At 36.0% G+C, this 25,555-nt stretch overlaps 1 protein-coding gene across 2 annotated transcripts in view; it reads left to right on the top strand.

Annotated features, from left to right (window-relative positions):
* Window positions 1-25,555, top strand: part of ARMC8 (armadillo repeat containing 8) — an 89,970-nt gene that overhangs the window by 17,915 nt on the left and 46,500 nt on the right. The window contains exons 2-10 of one of the 2 annotated variants that reach the window (XM_081073123.1): window positions 798-874; window positions 11,408-11,479; window positions 12,895-13,037; window positions 13,145-13,242; window positions 16,477-16,569; window positions 21,086-21,166; window positions 22,725-22,800; window positions 22,897-22,987; window positions 24,611-24,671. In XM_081073123.1, the coding sequence (XP_080929249.1) occupies window positions 798-874; window positions 11,408-11,479; window positions 12,895-13,037; window positions 13,145-13,242; window positions 16,477-16,569; window positions 21,086-21,166; window positions 22,725-22,800; window positions 22,897-22,987; window positions 24,611-24,671 (792 nt within the window). The remainder of the gene's footprint in view (window positions 1-797; window positions 875-11,407; window positions 11,480-12,894; window positions 13,038-13,144; window positions 13,243-16,476; window positions 16,570-21,085; window positions 21,167-22,724; window positions 22,801-22,896; window positions 22,988-24,610; window positions 24,672-25,555) is intronic. The other variant, XM_081073124.1, reaches the window with a different exon arrangement.

The raw sequence follows: 25,555 nt of genomic DNA, 5'->3' as shown, positions 1-25,555 counted from the left end.
GATGTTCTTTGTTTTAAATAATGTTAGTATTGAAAATTAAATATAAAAAAATCACTATTACTTCCCCAAATAAGTATTACAAGAAATAAGATAATAGAGCAAGCTCCAGTATACAAATAAAAGGAGGCAAGTGTCTCCTCTTGCCCGTTATGCTCTAATTCTCCCCCTTCTACCCAGCCTTAGCCAGTTCAGACTAGGTAAGTTCAGACTGTTTTGGACCTGAAAAATCACTCTAATTATTAATTGTTTTTCCCTCACAGAAAGTGTGATGATTCTTTCTTTTTGACATAAGTCTGCCTCCCAGCAGTGCAGCTACTCTGCACCAGTCTGAGGGTCTTCCTCTTGCACATAAGCTGCTCCTCATAGATGGTCCATACAGTCCTGACCCTTTTCACTTGCTGACAGCCAGAGGTTCTCTGCCTTTAGTTGGTACTGAACAGAAGCAACGTGCCCATCTCTTATTCATATGTAGGTGACCTCCACACTTAATTAACTTCGCTAGTCCTAACACTCAGGCTTAGTCCCTCTGCTGGCAAACCTTGCAGGGTTCACCACAAAGGTCCTATGGTCTAGTTATGTTTTTAGTAAGAACCAGGTGTCTTCTTTCTTCCCCATCTTAGTATTTGTGTCATCTTGGGGCATAAGCTTTCCTCAGAATGATTTAATATAAGTATTTTATAGAATTTCGAATGCATCTACCTTAAGTTAGATGATACAGCTATTTGATGTTGGGGTGATGCTGTGAATTTGTTATTTGCATGGCTTCAGATGTCATAATTTTTCCCCCCACTTTCTAGGAAGTAACAGCTAGCAGTCGCCACTATGTTGACAGGCTATTTGACCCTGATCCCCAGAAAGTTCTACAAGGTGTCATGTAAGTAGTATGTATTTAAGAGTCTATCAAAAGTCTTACTTGTTTTCGTGTTTGAATCTGCCAAATATTATAATTCTGAAAATGCAGAGTTATAACTTTTTTTTCTTCCGTTTTGGAAAGACCCTTAATTAACATTCATGACTTTAATATTGTGAAAGAATTGTCTGCTATGTAGTTGTTAACTGACATGCTTACTTTTATTTTTTGGTAGAATACTTGTTTTACATTTAAACAATGTTTCCTTTGGAGAATGCTTTTGCGACTTTTAACACCGAGCAAAAGCAAGAACATAAAATTGATGATCTTTGATAATTTGGAATGGGGTGGGGAATAGGTTTTTGTTGTTGTTTTGATTTTGGTTAACTCATAGACTGTCTCTTATGGTTTGAATATCCTAGTGATGTTTTAAATATCAGAATTTAGAAAGCAGTCATTAGAAAATTTAAATAAACTGTTGATAACCTAAATGCCCTTCTTTTCTTCAAAATTCCCTTGTGTTTAATAAGAGGAAACATTTTTAGGCAACATATCTGAGGTGATTATACTTTAAAAAATTAAGTGGCACAGGTGTGATAAGATTGCAACTGCTTGAAAGATGGATTCTCCAAGAGCAGATTATCATTCTCTTAACACATTGATTCTAAGGAATAAGGGCTCATAGGGCTGGGAAACACGTAGCACCGACAGGCCTGAGCTCTGTCCAGGGTAAGGAGGACACAAAAAGGGTCAGGATGAGATCCATTTGGGATGGCAGTGAAGGCAGAAATCAGTTCCTTTCATATTCTCTTAACCCTGCTAGTGTTATCAGCCAAATAATACCTTCAGTTTAACTCTTGCTCAACCAAGACAAGGCTAGGTCAGATGCTTTGCTTATAGAAATTTCTACTAACTGCAATTCTTATTCAAACCCCAACCTCCTCCCACCCGCCACCCCGCCAAGGCAGTGATTGCAGAAGGGTTGTCTTGGGGATGTGGATTTGTAAAGTGGAGGCAACATAAAAATAAATAAGCTTGCTTGACAATTCAAATTGAGCTGGAAGGGAAGTTGCGGAGCTGGATGGAAACTCACCGGGATACTTGACACCCTGTCTTCACATCTTCTCAGTTTACAGAAACAGGAGATGATAGTTCTTGTTCTCTTTATGCTAACTTTGCTTTTGTCCCCTTAACTAGGAGACTTTATAATGATTTAATCAGTCCCCTTTTGGCTAGTTTGATTATTACTGGGAGGAAATGTAGCATTAAATCCATCTGTTAAATCAGTTTGGTTGTACCTACATACACAAATTAGTTGAGGGGATAGGTTTAATTTAATATTCCTCCTTAGACAGGCAGACACTCCACACACACAGCCAGATAGCTTTGTGTATTGATAATCTTAGCAATCACTAGGTGACTTAATCTAATCACCCAGCTTAACTTCTGTTCTGACATACTTTCTTCCTAATCCCTCCCACCCACTACAGGCACCTAGACAATTAATGGCAACGCTGCATGTTTAAAATTGGGTTGTCACCTATTTCCAGACGTTTGCTTCAGGAAAGGGTTTTATCTTTAATCACAAAGTCTTAATTGAAAATCTCCAGTCTCTGTGAGAAAGAACCTGGTGATAACTCAGATGCAGATAGCGGTAAGAACCCTCCCTTCAGAATCTTAGCAGCTGCAGGATCATTCCAGAGGGTTTCACAGGTCTTTAATCATGATTCACCCTCTGAAACGCAGCCAGTTTCATTGCAGAAACTCTTTAGTTTTATTGTTTGTAGAATTGCTTGTTATCCTCCAGTACTGATACGCAGACACACACCATCACTTAAGTAAGATTCCTCAATAAATAGTTTAGTTGGAAATGTCAGACTCATTAAGTGTTCAGTGAATGATCGTAGAAAATAATGTCATTATTTTTTATTCTCACTGTGACTGTGGTTGTTTAAGAAAAAAGCTAAGTTTATCAATCAAGGATTCTGCATAAAGTACTTGTACCTTGAGTTGTATCTGATATGAGTACCTAATTCGAATGTTATTTTTCACTTTTAGAAATTTTTAATTTACCAAAGAACACTGTAGCTCCTTGAAAGTTGATAAAATATCAAATAAAGCATTAAAAAATTAGAAAAGCATATTATAACAACCAGCTAAGGTGTAGTTTGATAGCCTTACTGCCTCTTAAAAAAAAATCAAGTCTTAGACACTTAGCTGTTAGCTAAGACAGATAAGAAAGGTTTCTGTGAAAGAATGGTGGAATGAAAAGAGTATGGGCTTTGGAGTTGGACAATACCGTGTTTCCCCGAAAATAAGACCTAGCCAGACATCAGCTCTAATGTGTCTTTTGGAGCAAAAATTAATATAATACCTAGTCTTATTTTAATATAATGTAAGACCGGGTCTTATATCGTATAAGTCCCGGTCTTACATTAATTTTTGCTCCAAAAGATGCATTAGAGCTATGGTCCGGCTAGGTCTTATTTTCGGGGAAACACAGTAGTAAGTTCAGTTTCTGGTTCTGACATTTTTAGTGGAGTCCTTTCCTGGCTGTGTACTTAGTTAGGCAAGTTACTTAATGTCCTTGAGCCTCAACTTCATTATCTGTACAGTGAGAGTAATACTGGCCATCTTGCCAAGTTATTGGAAGAATTAAGATGTGGATACCCACAAATTGGCACTTTGTGGTTAATCATTGTTGTCTCTAATTTAAAACAACTTCAAAATAAGATGATTTTCTTCATAGAAGAGAAAGAAAACTCAAATAAAAAATGTCAAACAGATAAAACAATTCAAACAGAAGGAGAAGAGGGAGAGGGGCTAGAATTCTTGATTTAGGCAAGAGAATGTGAGTGATAACACATTCCGAGAAACGTGATTGCTACTTACAATAATAAAATAAATCCGTTTATAGTTTGAAAGGGACAGATCACCCGGAATCATTTCACTTTATGTCAGAATAGAGCTGGCCTTCTAGGGGTATACGTAGTGTGATTTTGGTAAAGCTTCCTTTTCCCCAGAGAGAAATATTTATTCTTTCTGATTCAGTTATTTCCTGATCTTTGGAACTGTCTGAAAATTAATTATACATAGTCAAGAGAATAAGTGAATTATATTTTTAACATTTATTTTTAACTAACCTTTTCTAATACTGGAATAATACCATATTGATAGAGGAAAGAGGGAACCAAAATGAAGTTTAGGAAAAGAGAGTTGACCAATTCTTTTTATATGTGTTACAGTCGCTATTGAATCAACCAGAGACCATTGCTAGACCAAAATAGGTAGGTAGAATGGAAGTGGCCACAGAGTGTAAACAACCAAAGGTGGCCTACTAATTTTAGGGAAGGACAAGACAGACTGAAGTAATGTGCTTCGAATCTAAAATATCCAATTGGAAAGATATAAAAGAATTGACAATTAGCTTTAGCTACAAGACAACCAGTTTTATGATTTTTCTAGCTATATTAGCTTGATTTTTCTCAGTAAAGATTGTGAACACATAAAACATAACAGGAAATGCAAAATTGAAGAAATTAAGTGTGAATAATGATTTTCATCATGGTCTGTAATCTACTCAGCTGAGTTACAGCCATAGCCCTACCCATAAATATAGGGACCTTCTTTGTAGATATCATCATAAAGGACCATTTTACCTGGTTAGTGAGCATGACCTTGTTGAAAAATACTATTAAGCATAAGAACTGCTTAATTTCAACTGTTAAAAAATGAGGAGTTATCTAGAGATAGCTTTTTTGTTAGCAGTACAATATTTAGCATAAATTTGAGTGGTCCTATTGTATCAAAGGTTAAATACAGAATCAGGTACCAAAAGAGCAAAATTTCAAATGCATAAGTGAATAGAAGATCATTAGATATGGAGTAAGATAAGAGCAGACAGAACAGGGAGGTTAGTTGTATAGGTTATAAACTATAACCTTTGCAACTACAACAGAGTAGGTATAGCAGATAAACTATACTGCATTACAAATTCGGAGCTTCCTTTAGTGTGGAGATCTGCATATGACTTAAAACAATTACAGGTTATTTTTTTTCTTGAACTTTCTGTGTTTTTAGGTCAACCATGTTAAATCTTATAGTTGAAGAAGAAGAACTCTTCAGATGTTTTTGTAGATTGTGAGTCAAAGCTGCCTAAAAACTGTGTTTTTAAAGTATCTAAATTATAGCACCTGTTCTGTTTTCTATACTAGTGATTCTCCATGAAAAAATCAGCAGATAACCCTATGTGGCCCTGTGCTGATATTCCCCATGTTGAAAGGCAAAAGATGATACAAGCAAATATGGCTGGCTTTGTAGTTTCCAAGCCGTATAGAAACAGGAAACTAGACCAGGGTCTCTCTGGTGAACTCAGGCAGGCAGTTGTGGATACTATAGGATTGTGTGGTTTTCGCCAAGTATTCAGAAGATAAAAAGTATCTTCTGAAGGATTTTAATGGACTAATGAAATGAGTTTATTTTGGTAGTGATTATTCGATTTTCCTGGAAATTGTGTACCTCTGGTTTCAGTAGGATACACAGACAGGTTCCATTTTCTTACATAAGCTAAAGATACGAGCTCCCATAATGAAGCATTTGGTTTTTAAGAAATTTTAAATTAAAGGATAAGTTTTAGGGTAATTCAAAAGAAATATCCTAATAAAGAAATAAGAAATATACATATGGGTGTGTAAATGTATATTTATCCTCTAATACTTTTTAATCAGTTACTTTTAAAAGCATTGTAGGTGAACATAAAGATGACCTTAATACAAAATGAAATGGGAGTAATTCTGAGTCTTACTAGTTTAAAGCTATGTATCCTGAGATAATTCTGTCAGAGAATTATGGTTTAAAGTCTGGTAAGATTTTTCAGAAATTATTAGATCAAACTGGTATAGTTTTTTCATATAGATAAGTTGTTTGTATATGTGGTAAGAACTTGGATATCAAGAAGAGCTGTGTATTTGTATATGTGTATGTATCTTTTTTATTTCTAAACCACTTAACTGTATGTTACCGTATTATTCCACAATGCTCTAACACATTTTCGATGTTCTTTGGAATGATTACATACATAAAAAGTTATTAACATGCCATAAAATATTTGGGCATTTATTATTAATGCAATTATTAAGTTGCACTCTTCATTATTGGAGAATGTCTGGTGATTTATAATCATATATTGATAAAATAAAGAGTTAAATACAGTAACTCCTCATTTCTGAGCTGGTATTTATACAAATTGGGACTGTATCTGAAACGACAGACATTCCAAAAATCTACACCACAGGTAATTTGTTTATAAGCATGAACTAAATTACTGCCAGTTCTTAGTTCTGTTCAATTTATACATATAGTAGGTGCACAATAAATGAAGTTCACTATAAATTTTTCAAGTGCCTCCTGAATCAAAGCCCTATGTTAAAAATGACTTCAGTTTGAATAATAGATTATTATTTAATCTTTGAAAATTGACAATGGTAACTTTAATTGGAATATGTCTATGTGTCATTCCCTAACCATGCTGGACAATAGAAGACTTACTTTACTTGTATGTTTGCATATTACGTTCTCCAAAAAGAACATAATAATTATAATTACAGAGGCAGAGCAGTGAGTATGTTTGTAATTTTCCAAGACATATGCTATGGTAGACACTGTATATGTTATTTTAATATTTGAGCCCTTTTTCTTTACCATGCTGAAAGTTAACTCTTTCAGAGCAAAGAATAGAAGTAGAACGGTTAGCTTACATGTAAAATTAGGTGCCACTTGAGTTCATTTATTAGTGGGCAAATTTAAGATTCTAGCTAGATTTTAGCTGAAAATGTTCCCTGATAAATGCATGTTTGTAACATCTTAATATTGGCTCTCTTTTCCCATTCTCAAAGAGTGGGCTATCCCCAAGGTTTACTTTTAGCTTTTCTATCTGGTATGCTTATCTCACCTCAAAGATAATGCAGTGTGTCCAAAATTAAGATAGAGCCCTGTCTTGCTAAGGGATTTGTTCTCTAAGCTTCCTGGTGTTCTCTGCACCCAGGGGCACAGACTTGAAGTAGTTACTCAAGATATGTCACATATCACATTTCCTGTACCGATCAAATCACCTTGTTAACTGCTTCCTCAAAATGTCCTTTGGATTAACGGTTCCTATAGTTGCCACCCTAATCAGTCTCACAGAATCAGATACCTGGGTAGATGGATTAATTCCTTCAACAAACATTTGAGTGCCTAGCTGGTGCTAGATAGGCATCACGTTAGTGTGGGAGTATATACGGATAAGTAATGTAGGCAACGCTCTGGAAGATCCAAAAATCTAAAGGAGGAGACATAACTAAAGAGACAGGCCGTGGTAATTTGGTTAGAGAATGCTATGAAATGACACGTGCAGGGGGTCTTGGGACCACAGAGGAAGGACATTGGCCATTTAGTTACCTCTCTTGACTTTAGTATTATCTGCATTCCAGTCCATTTCGTATTCAGTTTATCTTCCTTAGTTATTGCTTCCTTCATGTCCGTTTTCTGATCAAAAACATGGTTGCTCCTTAATCCATCTATCTCCCTTTAGTTTGTCTGTTTTCCCTATCCCTTTTCTAACTTTATGTTCCATGCCATCTTAAAAGGAACATTCTTTTCAATGCAGGCCCCTGGTAGTGCCCCAGAAACATTCCATTTTCATTTCCAGTATGGTCTTCTATGGATGGCCTTTCTTTTTGCCCTCTCCATCCACCTATCCAAATCCTGGCCATTTTCTAAGGTTTATCTTAGTTCCCACCATTGCCTCAAAACCTGCTAATCTTGTCTTTTATCATCTACTTTTCTCAGCTCTATAAGCACTCAATTTATAATCCAGCCTTACATTGTTAGTGGTATTTTTGTCTCCCCAAGGAGATTGTAAACTCTTTAGATTAGGCATCCATAGTATGGTGCTTTTGTGTTCTTCATAGAGCCTAGCACATGCTGAGCTCAAAACTAATTGTTGAATTTCAGTAGTATATAAGTAGGACATTTCCCCCCCAACATTAAGAGTTGGTAGACATGAGATTATATTCCTTTGATCTACTAGAAAAAGGATGTCTTTGACTGAAAGTTAGAAATACTTTTATTTTATATAAAAATGTAAAATTGAAATAGGAGGAAAAAGGGAAATATATTTCATGAATTCTTTTCTTTTTGATCACAATATTCTGAATGCCTAATATGCCGGAGGTAATGAAAAAAATACTTGGCCTCAAAGATGTGGGTTGAGACTGGCTCTGTCTTTGAATGTGGAGCTCTGAAGAAAGCACCAAACCTGTCTTAGCTTCCTCATCTGTAAAAGGGGGTTAATCTTACTCAAGGTTGTAATGAAGATTAAATAAAATAATGGGTATGGAATGTTTTGTAAACTTCAAAGCAATATATAAATCTTGCATAGTTTTGTTGTGCTCGCACCTTGGATGATAGTTGTGAATGTGCATTTTACACAAATAATGGATTTCAATGTGGTATGTTTTATGATCCATTGATAGTAACTTCTTTGCTATTTCCAAGTCAGACTGGCTTTCTTGCCTCTCCAGAGGAAACAGAATTCTCTCCTAACAAAGTAATGAGTGTATTGTGATGGAGGGCACCCAGGAGGGACACCCAACCCAGACCTGGGAGTTGTCAGGGCATCCTTCTGCAAGGAGCTGACATTGCCATCTAAGTTCAGACCTGAAAGACGAGTGGTTAGCTTGGGAAGGTTATGAGGGAGGGGATAAGGAGTTAGAGAAGAGCTATACTCTGGGAACTGAAAGAAGCTTCATCTGGCTGGCTCTGAAATGGAATCCTACACTGTACTTAGATCTGCTAAAGCTGAGTGTATGTGATGATTCTCATCTTGGTTTTAACTCTTTCATTCAAATGAGCTTATAGTGTCCCTTTATAGTAATAGCTATATAGAATTTATTTCCTGGCCATTAACATTTGTTCTTACGTAGCATAGATATATTTTACTTATTAGAGTCACAGCAAGAATTGTTTTCTTTAGACATTGGTCCATTTTATTAATCGTGTTCTCTTTAGTCTGGATTTACTCTATAACTACCAGCTGTCTCTCATCATGTACTTTTTGCAAACTATTAGGAGAACTAGACAACTGGTCTTGGAGGGATTTTTATTTGCTTTTGTCTATAAAAAAATTTACTCTGGCATGGTTTCAGATATTTGGAATGTGTTTATATGGTAATGGGGGGATATCTCATTTCTGCATAGTTTAGGAAGAATGAGGAGAAATCCCGGAAAATGTTATGGTTGGGAGTTCCAGAATAGAGAAAATGTCCAGAATGGCACCTGGCATATGGTTAGCTGCTAGACAAATGATGTGCTACATTAGTTAGGTGTAACACATTGTGAGAAGAGATGGAGATGTGAGTACGTGACAAACTGCAGGGTGAGGTCTGTGAGCTGATGATTGCTAAGTAAGTCCCTAAGAAAAACACAGGCTTCCATAAGGAGGCAGGAGCCTACTCTCTCTCACCAACTATCCTTTGCTACATGAGGCTTTGAGATCACTTGATTTTATAATCAGGTATCAGAATGTGGTAAAAACCTTAGTAAGCCTCAGTTTGGTCCTATAAACAAAAAATACTCCTACTGATCCCCTGTGAACCATATGGAAGATCCGAGGGATCAAGCCAGTGAATTTACTTGGTATTGGAAATACATGCTGATTGTAACATTTAGTTGTTGATGTTTTAAAAGTAACTCCCCCCCCCCCCCCCGTTTTCTACTCTTTTTTTTCTACAAGATTTTGGTTTGCCAGCTATGGAATTTTTTCAGGATTGTAACTCTTCAGGGTTGGCAAAAAGTTCCTATATATTGTAGAGCTCTACCACCTAAAAGGGGAATTCAAAAGGGATGCTGGGTGACGATCTGGGGAGCTTACTTTGGGATAGGAATGGGATAGAAAAGAAATGGGTGAGCAAAGCACTTGGAGGCTGTATAGCAATAGCAATGGTCTTAACGCTCTCAGCCCTGACTGTCTCTTAACAAACATTTTGTAACACGTCCTGTACTGTGCTGAAATTAAATCCATAATAATATGGCCTACTCATATACAGAACTCCAAAAATGCCTGCCCTGCCTAGAATGCAATGTAAAGGATAGATTTAAAAAGATGTTTCAGTATGTAAATGCTTAGGCATAACTGTGTTAGAGAACTTAATGAAGTAGTATGAATGCAAGAGCTGCAAATATGACTAAGGTAGTGTATGGTATTGATGACTCAAATCCCACGAGTGCCACTGTGCTCGTGATCTGATTTTCAAAAATGAAATAACTTTTAGCAAAAGATAATCTCCCTTTTATTTAAAGGTCAGGTACAAACATGAAAAATACAGGTTGTTGTTTTTTTAAACTGCAAAAAATTCTTTCTGTTTGTAAAAACTATGACCAGAAATTGCCAGATACCCTCATACACTTCTGAAAAACCCTTAAGGGGGCTATAATGCCCTCTTCTTCACACTGAGAACCCTGCTATATAGAGTCACATAGTGTTCCAGTGTTCTAGGTTAAGATAGCACTGCTGACCAATTAGGGTAAGTATTTTTTTATTAAGCATTTTATTCGTAGTACGAGGTTTATTTGGAGCAATTTATTTTTTTCTCCATCTGTCTTTTGGGACCAACTATGTGTTTGTGAACCAGTTGGTCATTGATAGAGGTACTCTTATTGTGGAATAAAGTTTTATTCCTGGTGAAGTAAAGATCTGAGTGTAGCTAGAATAAAAATTACTGGTGAATATGTGAGAAATATAATGATTGTTTTCTTATTTTTAATCTCCTTAAGAGATAATTGGCTGCTTAAGCAAAAATAGTAATAATATATTGTTTCTAATTAATTTAAAAATAAAATGTGTAACAGTAGCAGCACAAAGAATGCATGGGGAAGTGGAAGTATATACTTGCAAGGCCCTTACAGTACACAAGAAATGGGGTAATATCCCTTGAAGATTGACTGATGAGTGAAAAGATACACATGTAGATTGTAAAGCAACCACTAAAAAACAATAGAACAAAACTCAAAGAGGTACAGTTAATAAAACAATAAAGGAGATAAAATGGAATCATAAAAAATATTCAGTCCAAAAGAAGTCTGAAAAAGAGTAAACAAAATAATTCTCCCTGAAACAAGGTCAGATGCTTTCTGTGGGTTGGTTGCTTTTATTTTCCACTCCCAGAGCCGAGTGAGAAGGTGGTCTGTATTTCTTTATATTCAAAGGTTTGGTGGCCTTTATTGAAGAACTCAGTTTTGTTTTTGTATTGGAAGTCCTTTGCCAGTAGTCAGGCTATTCCCTCTTCCCCCATTCCAGTGCTCTCCTGCTTTATAGACCCCTGGGTTCACTCAGCACCTGTTTCTGTCTCTTCTCTGTGGCCCTCCAGTGGAAATGTGTCAGTGCTTTGAGTTTGTCACTAACTTCTATACTTGCCAGTCTAAAATGTTGCATAATAAAGATAAAGTGGAAAGAACTGATCTTTGATTTTTCTGTGATGTCTCAACATATCTTACCCTTTTCTCTTCCCCTGAATTCAGAGACATGAAAAATGCTGTAATTGGAAACAACAAGCAGAAAGCCAACCTCATTGTCTTAGGAGCTGTTCCAAGGTACGTTTGCTGTCATCCCCTTTTTTGCTATTCATACTAAGTTTCTAATGTATTTCTCATTCTCAACCATGAGATCCATCTTTTTTCTGTATTGCCTATCCTATTTTTGAAAAGCCTCTTACCTTTTTGAAATGCCATGAATTTATGAAGCATTTGTTTAAAAAAAAACAACCCACAAATTAAAGCACCAGAGAATAGAATATGAAGCAAATGTATGAGTACTTTTTGAATTCAGGAAGAACATTGGCCTTACCTGCAATAAAAGGATGTGTCAGGTAGGTAGGCAATATATAGCAGCCCAATTCTTTCTCCCATCTTGTTAGAACTGTGGCAGTTTTTGTGTGATTGTGTAATCATTTCTTAGGATTCTCAAAACTCTTTTTGAATTAAAAAAAAAAAAAAAAGACCTGCTTGGTTTTTAATTCTGCTTTTTTGTTTTTCTTGCTAATTTTTAGAATTTGCTGTTTTTGAAGTTAACATAGAAAGTTTGATTTCTTCTAATAACCTAATAAGTTCCATTTTGGCAGTGGCAGTTGTATAATTTCCTGTTTGCTTTGTTACTCAGAACTAAGTTTTATATGCAGTTGCTGTAAGCTTTTCACTTAGAATTTTAAAATATTTTGGTTTTTTCTCTTTTCTTTCTTTTCTGTCTTTTGATACAGGATTAATGGTTGTATTGTTTTTATTATAACTAACTTCAAGTATGAGTATATACTTTGATAACCATAAAGCACACAGTAACCTTTCTTGGGGGATTAGTGTTCAGTACATATAAATATGCTTTAGGGAACATGAGGGCTCTACCTTAGAACGTAAGGGAGATGGTCATAAGTGGTGGATGATTAGAATTTGGGGAGTAGTTGTTTGGCAGGCTGGGCTGGAGTGGAAATGGGAGGATCCCCTAATCCCTCAAATAGGAGCATTGGAGAAAGAAGAGAGCTTCCCTTGCTTGAATTACTGCACAAGGACTGAATATTCCCTCTAGGCTAGACTTCTGTAATCTCTCAACTATGGATATTCAAGGTCCATTTTGAGTCTGAATTTAAGGTCTGGCAGCACTTGGCATTGAGAGTCTCCATATCCTGAAGTGGCAGATAACGTGTACTGTGGTGCTGCTGTTTCTACAAAGACCATTCTGGACAACTTTCAGATTTATAGTTCTGATAAACTCTGAGATTATATGATAGTTATTTTGATCAAAATGAAGAAAATCTCTTCTAGATTTTTTTCTAGATATTCCTCTATTAAATTAGCAGCTGACAGAGACAAATGACCATTTCCTAGCCTTCTGTAAGCTCACCAACTGTATTTGTAGTATGTGCAATGTATTTGTAGCCTCTTTCTGTCACATCACTTTCAGCTAATTTACTTTTAAGTTTTTTAGTCCCTTCTGTTTATCAAGTTCTTCTTTTTAGATTGTTGTACTTACTTCAGCAAGAAACCTCAAGCACAGAGCTGAAAACTGAATGTGCAGTGGTATTGGGAAGTCTTGCTATGGGTACTGAAAACAATGTCAAGTCTCTACTAGATTGCCATATTATCCCTGCCTTACTGCAAGGTATGTAGGGAAGTCATTTTTGTACAAGTGCAAATTAGAATTGGTTTGCAGTGTTTTAAATACAGGTTGAAAGAAGGATGAGTCTCAAATCTATTTTCTAATAATAGGACTACTGTCCCCAGACCTGAAGTTCATTGAAGCTTGCCTGCGATGCCTGCGCACCGTCTTCACCAGTCCCGTCACTCCAGAGGAGTTACTGTACACAGTGAGTTTTAGGTGTTTTTGAATCATAGGTTGCATTTCACTAACAGCATACTTCTAACTTGCTGAGCATCTCAAAACTCATCATATCTGTCGTGTTACAGAAAAGTCTCAAGAAGTACTTGAGTTCTTGCTAATTTGCAAGTGTCAAATGTTCTGGGCTTTGTAAAGAAGTGAAAGATAGTCTCAGACCTTGAGGGATTTATAAACTGTTTTTGTTTGTTTGTTTTAGGAAAAAAGACCCATTTGATCTTTTAATATAAGGCAGTATACTTAATGCTAAATGAGTAATAAGGAGTTCTAGTCACTCTAGGTTAAATCCAGCAGAGAAGGTTTATAGAGAAGACAGAATTTGACCTGGGTCTTGAATAATGGATAAGATTTAGAGAATAAAGAGGCCAGTCTGGGGAGGATCTGGGGAAGAGAATATGCAGGACAGTGGGCAGAATAGTCTAATGCGAGAAGGACATCTCTCCAACTGGAGAGAGGACGCAGTATCAGCTTGCAAGAGGCTTACTTGCCAGGCAAGAATCAGAGAATATGTGCAAGAGAATCTAAATAGCTTTTGAGTCATTCAGTAGTTTTAAAAAACCTCAGGGATTATTAGAGGGTATTTTTATATGTTGATTACTTGGGGCTTTCTTAATGAAAATTATCCAGGTCAGTGTTTTTCAAATACACTTATTCATAATCCACAGTAAGAAATATATTTATATATTTTCCGTTGTCACCCATGCATATGTGTGAATTTGTGTGCGTGTGAGAGAGGGGGGAGGAGAGAGAGAGAGAGAGAGAAAGAGAGAGAGAGAGAGAGAGAGAGAATATCCCGAGGCAATCTTTACAAAATAATTCCAGTATTCCTCTGGTTTCTATTCTATGCTTTATCATTTAAAAAAAAAATGCTGGTTGTGATTCTCTGAGCTAACACAAAGAACCAGAATGTCAAATGGGACACATACAAGTCAGAGATCTTGTCCAGAATCACCTTTTACAAATATTTCAAGAATATAAGCAATCAAGAGGCGTAGGCAAAGCAAGCATGAAGAGGGCACATGTCCTATGGCTCCATAATCCATTCTTCACATATGAAGCATGTTCTCCTCTGGCCTGTAATGATACGTGAGGTCTGTAAGGGAGGTTTGTGGGTCACCTCGCACAACAGGGAGCCTGTAAATTATGACATACCTCAATTTTATACCTCAGGGGGCCGTGCCTCATCAATCTGGAAATTGTTTACTATAGTCGTTCTCAAACTTGAACGTAGTAAATGCCTATCTGTTCTCCTTAGGTCGTATTATTTTGTTTAAGAGATTAAACCACCCACTATCTTCTTTACTCTAGAAGTTCCTCTGCAATCCCCAGTCCAGTAATAGAGGGAGAAATTGACTCTGGCCAGCTGTTTTAACTCCTTCCTCCTCACTCCCCAAATTAGTTTCATGACTCGCTAATGAATCATGGTGCATAATTGGGAAAACTCTGGTGTACATCAACTTAACTTTTTTACATGAGAAAAATTAAGAACCAGGGACATTGAGTGACTTTCACAGTAAGAACATGTAAATTTTGAAATATCTCAACTTTATGCTTCAGAGACAATGGAGAATTCATAAAAAGTATTGGATAGGATAATGACAGAGAGTAGTGTTTCAGTGTAATTAACTGAGGTCTGTGAGTTGGATTGTGTAGAGGCCAGCTGCCATGGCAACTCAGGCACTACACTCAAGACAGTGGTCAAATTGGAAGAAGGTAAGATGTCTAGTTTGAAATCCTATTTATCTGATGGGTGACTTTGGACAAATTATGTAACTATTCTTTGCCTGTTTACTGAATTATAAACTGCAGATGTAACAGTTGGAAGAAAGGGGGCTAGGTGTTTAGAAATGGGATGGGCCTGTTGTGACAGAAAGACTGAGGAATGAGAGAGCACTGAGGGAAAAGAAGGAGATGGAAGTGGGTTTAGGAGCCTAATAGAGTCTTTTTTGTCTTCCTCTCGATTGCCTGTTGTATCTTAGTGGCTACCTCCTTCCCTGTCTTCTGCCCATGGAACCACTGTTTCCCGGCTCCCCAGTAAAATAAACACATACTTGACATATCTTCTCTCTTCCCTTTCTTTCTATGCATTTAGTACCTGACTTTTTTTTTTGAGGTTTTCTAATTTTTCCATTTTGTTTTTAAACTGTTTTGACAACTCAGAGAGTTATACTAATAAGCAAAAGGAGAGGCTTCTACTTGTAGGGAATCAACAGCCTTCTGTGTTTTTTTTTTTAACTTAGTGTTTACATATCTTGGGTATGTTTTTCATTCTAAGGGAAACCCCAAATCTTGTTCATCCCAACAGTGATATTCTTTTAAGTTTTCTTCCTTGCCCTTTGTTGTCTTTTGTCGCAGTGTGGTCTATGTGGCCTCATCTGAGAACTAGTGAGAATGCAGAATCTTAGGACCTACTCCAATCCTATAGAGCCAGAATCTGCACGTAAAGAATATTCCCTAGGAATTTGCATGCACATTCATACTTGAGAGGCATATCTCTAGGACTCACGACAGCATTGGCTAGATGCTTGAGCTAAATCTCCTTTCCTTCTGCAGTTCAGTTCAAATCCCTTTTCAACTTTTAATTCCTTTTGCACTCTGAGAAAAAGGAGATTCTTGGAGAGCCCTGCAGCAGGTTGGGTGGATTCTTCTCTCTTCTGTACCATCATGTGTGCTGCTAAGTGTCAACAATAGTAGAGAGTATGCTGTAAGAGTTGTTATTGTGAAGATGGAAATTAGCTAACTACAGTCATTAGGAGAGATTGTTACTGGTTACTGATACTTACCTTAACATCTCCGAGATCAAAATCGCCAGGTTTTATTTTTATACAGTAATTCCTCCTTATAAGCTATTTATTAATATCTTACTAGTTATCTCACTTTGGGTTTCAGAACAGATTTCTGTCAAGTCTTACTGAAATTATTTTGTTTTATCGTGGGAATGTATGCTGTTTATGGGAAAGAAATTGAGTTTTGTGTTCTTGTATTTTATTGTCGAGCATGAATGTTAAAGCCCCTCTCCTTGTCCTGTGTGCAGACAGTTTTGATGGCCGTGTTGCTTTTGTTTTTCTGTGTTCCTTAAGCAGACTTGAGTTACTGTCATTAAGATAAAAGGCTTGCCAAAGTACCTGCTCGTGGAAATAGTGTGTTAGCTGTGCTCACAGTGTCTAAGTCCCTGGTTGCTGTGCTCTCCTTCCCTTCACTCCAGGATGCCACGGTGATACCGCACCTCATGGCGCTGCTTAGCAGGTCCCGCTACACCCAGGAGTACATCTGTCAGATCTTCTCCCACTGCTGTAAAGTAAGAACCAGAATAAGTATTCTCTGTACTGTACCATCTTATGTGCCGCGGGAGATGTGCCTCCTCTGTGTGTCTTCCCAGAGATAACCTATACATGTAAGCAAACCTATGGATATATCTCCCTCCCCGCTTTTTGGCACAAGTGACTGTATACCATACATACACTTTCTGCACCTTGCATTTTTCACTTAACATATTTTGAAGGCTATTCCATATCAGTACATAAGGAACTCCCTCGTTCTTTTTTTAAACAGTCGTATAGTATTTTACTGTATAGATGTACAGTAATTTATTTAACCAGTTCTCTGTTGTTGGACATTTAACTTGTTTCCAGTCTTATGTTATTACAAAACAATGTGCAACAAATACCTTATATGTAAGATATGGTTATAAGAAACGGAATTGCTGACTCAAAGAGTGTATACATTTGTAATTTTACCACATACTGTCTTGTATAGAAGTTGTACCATTTTATATCCCTAAAAGCAGGGTGTTATCATGCCTGTTTCCCCACATCCTCAGTTTCCACATTTTTGGAAGTTGTTTAAGTGATCTCATACAAGGAGAAATGGGAGATTCTTAACTGCTCTTTGTTCAGAGAGAAATTTGTGTTATTAAAAGGGCCTGAACATAACTGAAGAGTGGTGTGAAGTTCTTAATTTGCTTCATAGTTTACACGTTGAGTGTACTCTTTTGATAACTATGGGCGATTATTTATTTGAGACCTTTGATAATGTTTTTCAGGATAGCTTTACTCACCTATCATTTATAATACAAATGCAAAGTGAAGAGTTTGAGGAACAATAGGAAAGAAGGGAAAGAGAAGTGAGTACCTACATACTAAAGTAGGAAGATCACAGACCTTTGCCATTTTAGATCTGTTTCCCAAATAAATGAAAATTAAATCATTTGATTCCCAAAAAATTACCGATTGCTTATAATTTAAATGTTTAAACCCCTTCCCAAATTCTAGCTGATTATCACAGCCTACTGAATTCTATTTAAGGCATTCAGAATTTGAGATTTTTGTCAAAAATCTTTGAAGTTTCTCTTCCCAGATTGCTTTGACAGTGGGTAAGCTAACTCACAAGACCAGGGATGTCGGACAATCCTTAATCCTTTGAGGTGGGCAAAGAAAAGCTTTGAAAAAACAATTTTGTTGCGTTTTCATTTGCTAAAAATGAGCTGAACCAACAGGGTCTAGACTCTTCCAACAATGAAATGATGTCTTCAAGCCAGCTCTGGCAGGTAGCAAAGGGTTCTCCAGAACTCTATCCATCATTAAAGATCTTTGAGCATCTATACCTGAGTGCTCGAGAACACCACAGTATCCACTAGTTACAAACACTGTAATCGCCAAAGGGCACTGAAAATTGGATCTGGATGTATGTAATTCCTACATGTCAAATTATGTTCAATTATGAGACGTTGGAATAATCCCATTCCTAAAATCGCTTTTAGAAGTATTCGTTAGAAATTTCTCAACACTTTTCAGGCTTGCTCATCTGGAACTTCTCAATTCTGTTTTAGTTGAAATCATAGATGGAGGAATACCATGAAATCAGTAGTTCTTTTGCTGGAGAGAAGCTTAGGCTGAGCAAGAATTTGCAGGCACCCTCATGCCACTACCAGAACAGAAGATGTTATCAGAGGAAATCATCTTAACTCAGCTTTCTTTTAGCCTGATAATTAGCATTTGCTACTGCACTGAAATGACCAAATTAAGTTTTCTGATATATAACTAGACCTCAGGAAACATGATTGCATTTATAAACCCAATGACAATAGAAATAAACTTTTGGAGTTTAAGATCATGAGGTCTTATGTGTCTCCCACCCTGTGGATGCTGCCTCAGTAACCCCAGGTTCATGCAAGTTGATTTGAAGAGACTGAAGAGAGACTTGATAACAATCAAATGATAGCTCCTCCTTCTCTAGTTGGTTCAGCCACTAATTCTTTCCTTAAACTTGTTTTTACACAATCCTATGTGTGACCGCAGAGAGTAGGAAGAGCTTCTTTTGTAACAAATATTTGCTGCAATCTTTGGGGCTTTGTGAGGGCTTTAATCCCTCACAAAGAATGTGAGGGATTAAAAAATACATTATCTTGTAAGCAGTGGTGAACAGTTATGTTCAGAGAATTGCATTGTGCTTGATCTTTTCACCATTTTTCATAAGCAATTCCATCAGTGAAGATATTCCACAAGTGATTTAGCTCTTAGGAAATAAAAGATGTATGCATATGGATATTAATTGATGGCATGTACGAGTATGTATAATAATAGTAAAAGACTGAAAACAATCTAAATGTCTAACAATAGGGTACTAGTTAAAGCATGGCACATTCATACAATGAATAAGGCCCAAAAAGAAATGAGAAAGCTCTTTATGTACTGATATAAATGATCTCTGAGATATATGATAAAGGAAATAAAAGGTTTAGGGCAACATATATGTGTTTATAGTACATATAATACTTTATATATATATATATATATACATACACATACATACGTACATATACACACACACACATCTCTATATATGGTATTCAACCATTTGTGTTAAAATAGGGGGAAAGAATATACTTAAGTGTTTTTTTGTATATGTATAAATGCCATGAGGAACATAAAATAATCTATTAGTTTTAGGTTGCTTCAAAGCAGGGGAGTGATTGGCTGAAGAAGAGGGGGAAGAACAGTGAGGTGCAAGGGGTGGAGGCAGCACCGTGCCTACTTAGCTGTCCTGCTAAGCACCGCCAGAATTTAATTTGGGGTCCTAAAGTTTATAAGGAAGGCCAAACCATCTTAGTATGCTGACACATTAGCCGAGGCTCTCAGGCTTATCTTCACAATTTATTTTAGTTACCTACTTGTTACTAGGTAGGAAAAAAATAGGTCTGATTCTTAGGAGACCCTTCTTTCCTTGGCTCCCCCGTTACAGTCTCCATCTACCACTGTTTTTATAATGAATCAGCCAGAGATGCCTCTATTTCAAATGAGATAATTCAAGTAAAGCTTTTAGAGCAGTGCCCAGCACATAGCAAGTACCCAGTAAATAGTACCTGTAATTATAATTGCAGATCCAGGAGTGAGGACGAGGTAGGAGAGAGCATACTTCCAGCCTGTGCCCTGAGAATGTCACATTTTCAGTCATTATAAAGCCAGCTTGCACTACCCTAGATGGATATGTAGCGATAAATGTATTAAGCAGTTGTACTTGGGGAATTTTATCTTTATACCCTCAGGATCTGCACTGAGATGCAGCTTTCATAAAGTTCAACAAAACATTGTTTCTAATAGTGAGACGTTAGAAATTGCCTGAAATATGTAATGGGCGTTTGCCGGAGTAAACTGGAATCTTACATAGTGACTAAAAATAAGAAATCAGAAGTTAGAAAATGTATAGAAATGAAGAGAAATTGCTGGAGTGTTTTTTTAAGGACCCTTTTAATTGTATGTAAAATATTTAGGGGGCTTTTATCTATAAAATAGAATATGGCTATTTTATTATTCAGAAGTACAAATGCTAATCTCTCCACTTCAAATGATGATTATTTTGGTCTAAGAAAGAATGAGCACCCCTACAATAGTGGTTACTTGGCTAAATAGTGGATTGGAGAAATTTGAGAGCTCTTTTTCTAGACTAGTAACTGTTTTCCTCTGGTAAACCCAGACAGGTTTATGTTTTTGTCTACCTATGTTTTTGTCTCTTTTAAATAATGATAAGTGTGACATACCATCCTTGTCCTGGCTTTAATTGGCTTTTCATTATTTGAGTGGGACATAAAATGAATGAATAAGAACTGTGGCAAATTGGAAGTCTTGGCTAAACCTTTGGCTTCTGCCACTTTAAAGATCTTCAGTAAATCGATTAGTAGAAAACAGAGTTGATGAAAACTGAAATACCTGAATTTTCTATTTCTTTAGTTTCCTACTCTAAGAAGTGGTGGTTTTGGGAAAAGAAACGAGATAGACACAGATACCAAAACACACTGTTCACTTCTCAGTGATGGAGTGCTGTGTTTCCCACCGTTTATTACCCAGACTTCCTGAGGTGTTGAGATTGATTCGTCACTGCTCCAGTTCATCTTACAATTATTATTTTAGGTATCTCCTGTCTAGTTCACCATCTTAATTGTAAAAATGACTACCACTGTCTCCTGTGGGCATAGGGTGAGAGTGTGCACAGGAAATGCAGAATTCACAGTGGTTCTGTTGCTGTAGGGGTGTCTGTTTAAGAAATACAATGGGGCTGTGCCAGGATAGCTTCTGTGCACCCTTCCTTATTTTGGAGAGGAAAGAAGGCAGTAATTCTGCAGCATTGGGATGAGGTAAGGTATGGCAGCTCCTTGCAGGACTAAAAACAGTGTCTGCCCTGCTTTTTTTTTGAGATGGCTGTATGCAAGAGAAGAATTCTCCATTGTATTGTGTGTAGTTTTCTACATTTGAGTAAATGTTTTATTGTAATGAATTATTACTCTTCTTAATGTATTACTATATTCTCTTTTCTTACAGGGTCCAGATCATCAAACAATTTTATTTAACCATGGTGCAGTTCAGAATATTGCTCACCTACTAACCTCAGTATCTTATAAAGTAAGATGTTAAAAATTATGGCCAGATTTTTATACTTTATTTTTGGTTTCTAGAATCTTGGTCTAGAAAGAGACCCACATTATTTTATTGCTTCTTTGATAGACATTGTGATCAAGAGTAGTATTTTATTAGTAAAATGTTATGGGGCATTGTCTTACCTATAAAATTCTCCCTAAAAAAGAAAATCTACTCTTGCCTTTCCTTGTTTTTCAGGATATGGTTGTGGCATGAGTTGCCGTTGATTTTCATCTGTGATCATTATTAGTCTCTTCCAGTTAGGTGTCTGTGTCAAAGCTGACGCCTTATAGTATGTAAGAACAGTGGCTTGCTGTATCAGGAAAGACTTGGGATTACATCTGTGAGACCTTTATTCACAGTGACTCAAACTTACAGCACATACCCACATATACATCAACATTTAAAATGTGTTCTGGTTTGTATTTTGAATTTAAAAGTCAATGGTTTTCAGATTTGTTAATTAAACTTTGTTTACTGTATTTTGGGTAAGTAGACTCATGATACATTGTCAGGCATGTGGCTAAAATTTTGGACATTTCATTGTTCATCTAGCAAATGGAAGCAAATATTGCGACATTGTCCTTATTGTGTCACATTAGAGCTGAGTATGCCAGGAGTTTCCTGTAGAGCAGAGAGGCTGTCGTTTTGTCTTCTGTCCACTTGCACCGATCGTAGTCTGCTCTTTTGGTCCTTAGCTTTATTGCAGCCTGCTAATACGTGTGTTTTCCCTGCCTCAGACATCCAAAGTTCATCCTTTCTCATTTTTAGGAAAAACACAGGGCTTCTTCACACCTCAGCTACCTAGCCTGCCAATCTCAGTTTCCACAAAAGGATATCAAATATGTACGCAGGCGATGAGGATTAGATCAGCTGGGAAAAACTGCACAGAAAGAATGAAAAATAACAGCTGTCATGGTGCTCCTACAAATTAAAAACATGTTGTATGTGGTCAAGAGTTTGGGCCCTTGGTATCATCCCAGACCAGTTACCTGGTTTTAAGGAATGGTAGCAAAATTTATAGGCGTTTGGGGTTTTGAAAATTAAATTGGTTTAATCCTTTTCAAACTTTTATTGTAATTTTGTTTTCCTTTCTTCCCCCACCCCCATCTCATATACAACTATAAGAGTACTCTTTGGTTTTTTTGTTTTGTCTCTTTCTTTCCCTTTAGTTCACTGTTTTGTAGTTTGGGAAGAAGAAATGTCCCATTTGGAAGGCAGTTGGTAAATAATTGTTATTAAATTCCCTTTGCCTTACCAACATTGTATTTTGTACAGTGTTCTTTTAAATTTGATTAGGGATTTATCTACTTCACTTTCACTTCTTCACTGTTTTTTCTTCTCTGTTACTTCAAAATTAATTTTAACTTTTTATAATTTTAACTTACTGCACTCTTCAGATGCACAGGCCTTATTTTTATTCCTTAGTCCTTCCTTTAGTACTTTAAGCAGATTTAAAGTTATTTATTCAGTTTAGATTCTGAGACATTAAAATTCATATTTGCAAAATTAAAATAAACGCTTTGTTCATTTATTTCTACAGGTTCGAATGCAAGCACTGAAATGCTTCTCAGTTTTAGCCTTTGAAAACCCCCAGGTATCGATGACCCTGGTAAATGGTAGGCTGGAACTTTCAGTGGCACCTATAAGATTTAATTTATGAACTTTGTAGATTTAAAGAATTCCTTAATTCTTGTTGTTTGTTTTACTTCTAGTTTTGGTTGATGGAGAATTATTACCACAAATTTTTGTGAAGATGTTACAGAGGGATAAGCCTATTGAGATGCAGCTCACATCAGCAAAATGGTAAAAGTGAAGACAATGTGGGAAGAAAGACAGTGCTTTATCACTATCTTAGAGTATTTTTGGACAGCCTAATTAGTTTCCTTCCAATCCCCACTATGTGTGGGGATTTTTAGACAGTCAGGCAGTTGTCTCATATTTTCTTAAATGGATGTGAGTTTTTTACTCATTTTACTCAGTGGTGTGTAGAACAGGAACTCATATAACATCTAAGATTATCTACAGAAAATTATTATATTCTTTATTACATTTATTCCCTTCTCTTTATATTTCATTTGCAATAATACAGAATTAGATCAGATTTAACCAACACATATTATGCTGTGTATTAAGCCAGGAAAATATAAAGATATAGAAATACGGAGTGAGAATTAGTTGAAGTTGATAATCAAGGCATGATTTCAGAGAATGTGGCTTTCTCATTTTTAGGAAAAACAAAACAAAGAATCCTTACAGATATGTAACAGTTTATAAGATAGTTGTATAAAGTTCTTATTAGCACAATTCCTGACTCATGCAAGCCTTCAGTACATGTTAATTCTGCAATTATTAACACATTAAAAGGTTGAGTAACAGATAGGTTGTGGAGGGTTCTATGCTAAGTGAATTATTTAGTTTCAGTTTTTAAGAAGCTGTGGCTTTCTAATATTTGGCGAGAATGGGGAATTTCAGTGAATTACTCATGTACCATGAATTGTTTATTTTTTATTTGTTTATATTATTTGTATTTTTTAAATTTGTTTGCTTTTTGTCTTAACTTCAAAACTGAGTGTTTGCTTCTTTGTTAGTAAGATAATCTTCTCATAGAACTGCTTTTAAAAAACAATGTGGTAACAAGCCTTAAGATAATGATAATAGCTATAAAAAGTTCAACCCTCTACGATATAAATAAAGAATTTTATTGATTTGTGTATAGCTTTTCCTAGAAGTCAGAGTATGGGGTGTTTTAGTGTTTCTTTTTTCCCCTCAGCTTACTAAAGGAATCTATTTCAAAAAAGAAATTCATTAATTCAAGTTTCTAAAGTGATTAATGTTCATTACCTTCTTTGAGAGTACAAAGTAATTTTATTCTTATTCAAAGCCAGATATAATTGTGAAGAACCAAGTCATTGCCTAATTCTCAAAGTTACTACTGGTAACCTCTGAATAGTTAATTTTTTATGGATACTTGTAAGTATTATGAGTTAACTGCTTCTGTGATAATTCTGTTGCTATTGAAGTTGTAATGTCCCAACTTAATTTCATTTAAACTTAGATACTTTGTTAACTTTATATTTTATTCTTAGTGTTGTTTTTTTTATTATGGAAAATTTTAAACATAAAGAAGTATAGAGAAAAGTACAAAGAACTCCAGTGTGTCCAGTATCTAGCTTCAAAATTTATCCACTTATTAGGCCATTTATTTTTAAAACAATTTGTAGTTTTTTTAAAAAAAAATCTGTATAAATTAGCTGTCTTTTGACTATTAAATTAACAACCTCAGATAAAGGAATGTCAGAACCTCCATCAAGGTAAATGAGAGTAGTTGTCTTTTTGGGTTTTTTCTTAAAATCTTAAAGGCAAGTAATTTTCCTTTTAAAGCTTTAAAACACAAGTGATAACTTACTTTCTGCCATCTTATTCCAGTTTAACTTACATGTGTAGAGCTGGAGCAATTCGGACAGATGACAACTGTATAGTGTTAAAGGTGAGCTAATTAATTCTCTCTACAAGCATGTGACAATTATCCAGTCATAAGTGTTGAATCTAAATATTGGTATTCCTATTTGTTTTTACACATTTATCACTATGGTATGTGTGCATAGCATAAAATAGTAATAAAACACTGCTTTCCTTTTCAGTGTGATGCCATGTAGTTTTAAAAATTGATTTTAGATGTGTTTTGAAAGTCAAAGTGAAATAACTCTTTCCTTGTCATACCTTTTTCATTTTTATGGTAATTGAGAGTATATACAATTGTAGGAATATGTAAATTTAGGTGAATTAGAAAATATATTTTAGTCCTTGGTATTAAGTTTGTAACACAGGTCTGTAGGCAAGCAGTTCACTAGCTCTGCAGATAAAGACTTTGTATCACCTCATGGCATGTAATCAAACAGCACAATGAGAAAGAATAAGTAAATCACACACGAAAGCAGTCCTCATCATTGTGGTATATCCAAACCAACTAGGACTCAGCAAAACCCAGATAAGAGACTAACCCTAAAAGTCCTAAGACCTAAACTGCTTTTAGCACTCCCACCACTTGGTAACCTTGGGCACACCTCTGATTTTTGTGATGTGTCAGACTCCTAATTATGAAAATGGAAGCAATAATTCCTGCTCATCTATTCCACAGGTTTACAGTGAGAATAACAATATAGTAAATACATTAAACGTCTCATTAGCTATAAAGAACAAAACCAGTATAAATAAATTGGTTGTGTGTTATTTTATGAATGTGAGGTTTCTCATTATCAGTGTTCAAAATGAATCCACGCTTAAAGAAGACCAATGTTTGCTTTAGTCTTTGGTGAAGAAAGTCAATTAATTTAATGAGATCTGAGAACCCCCTAAGTCAACAACACTGCA

This window comes from Rhinolophus hipposideros, assembly GCF_964194185.1.
Source record: "Rhinolophus hipposideros genome assembly, chromosome: 14".
NCBI lineage: Eukaryota > Metazoa > Chordata > Mammalia > Chiroptera > Rhinolophidae > Rhinolophus > Rhinolophus hipposideros.
The sequence above is the reverse complement of the archived record's forward strand: the minus strand, read 5'-3'. Positions and strand labels throughout refer to the sequence as shown.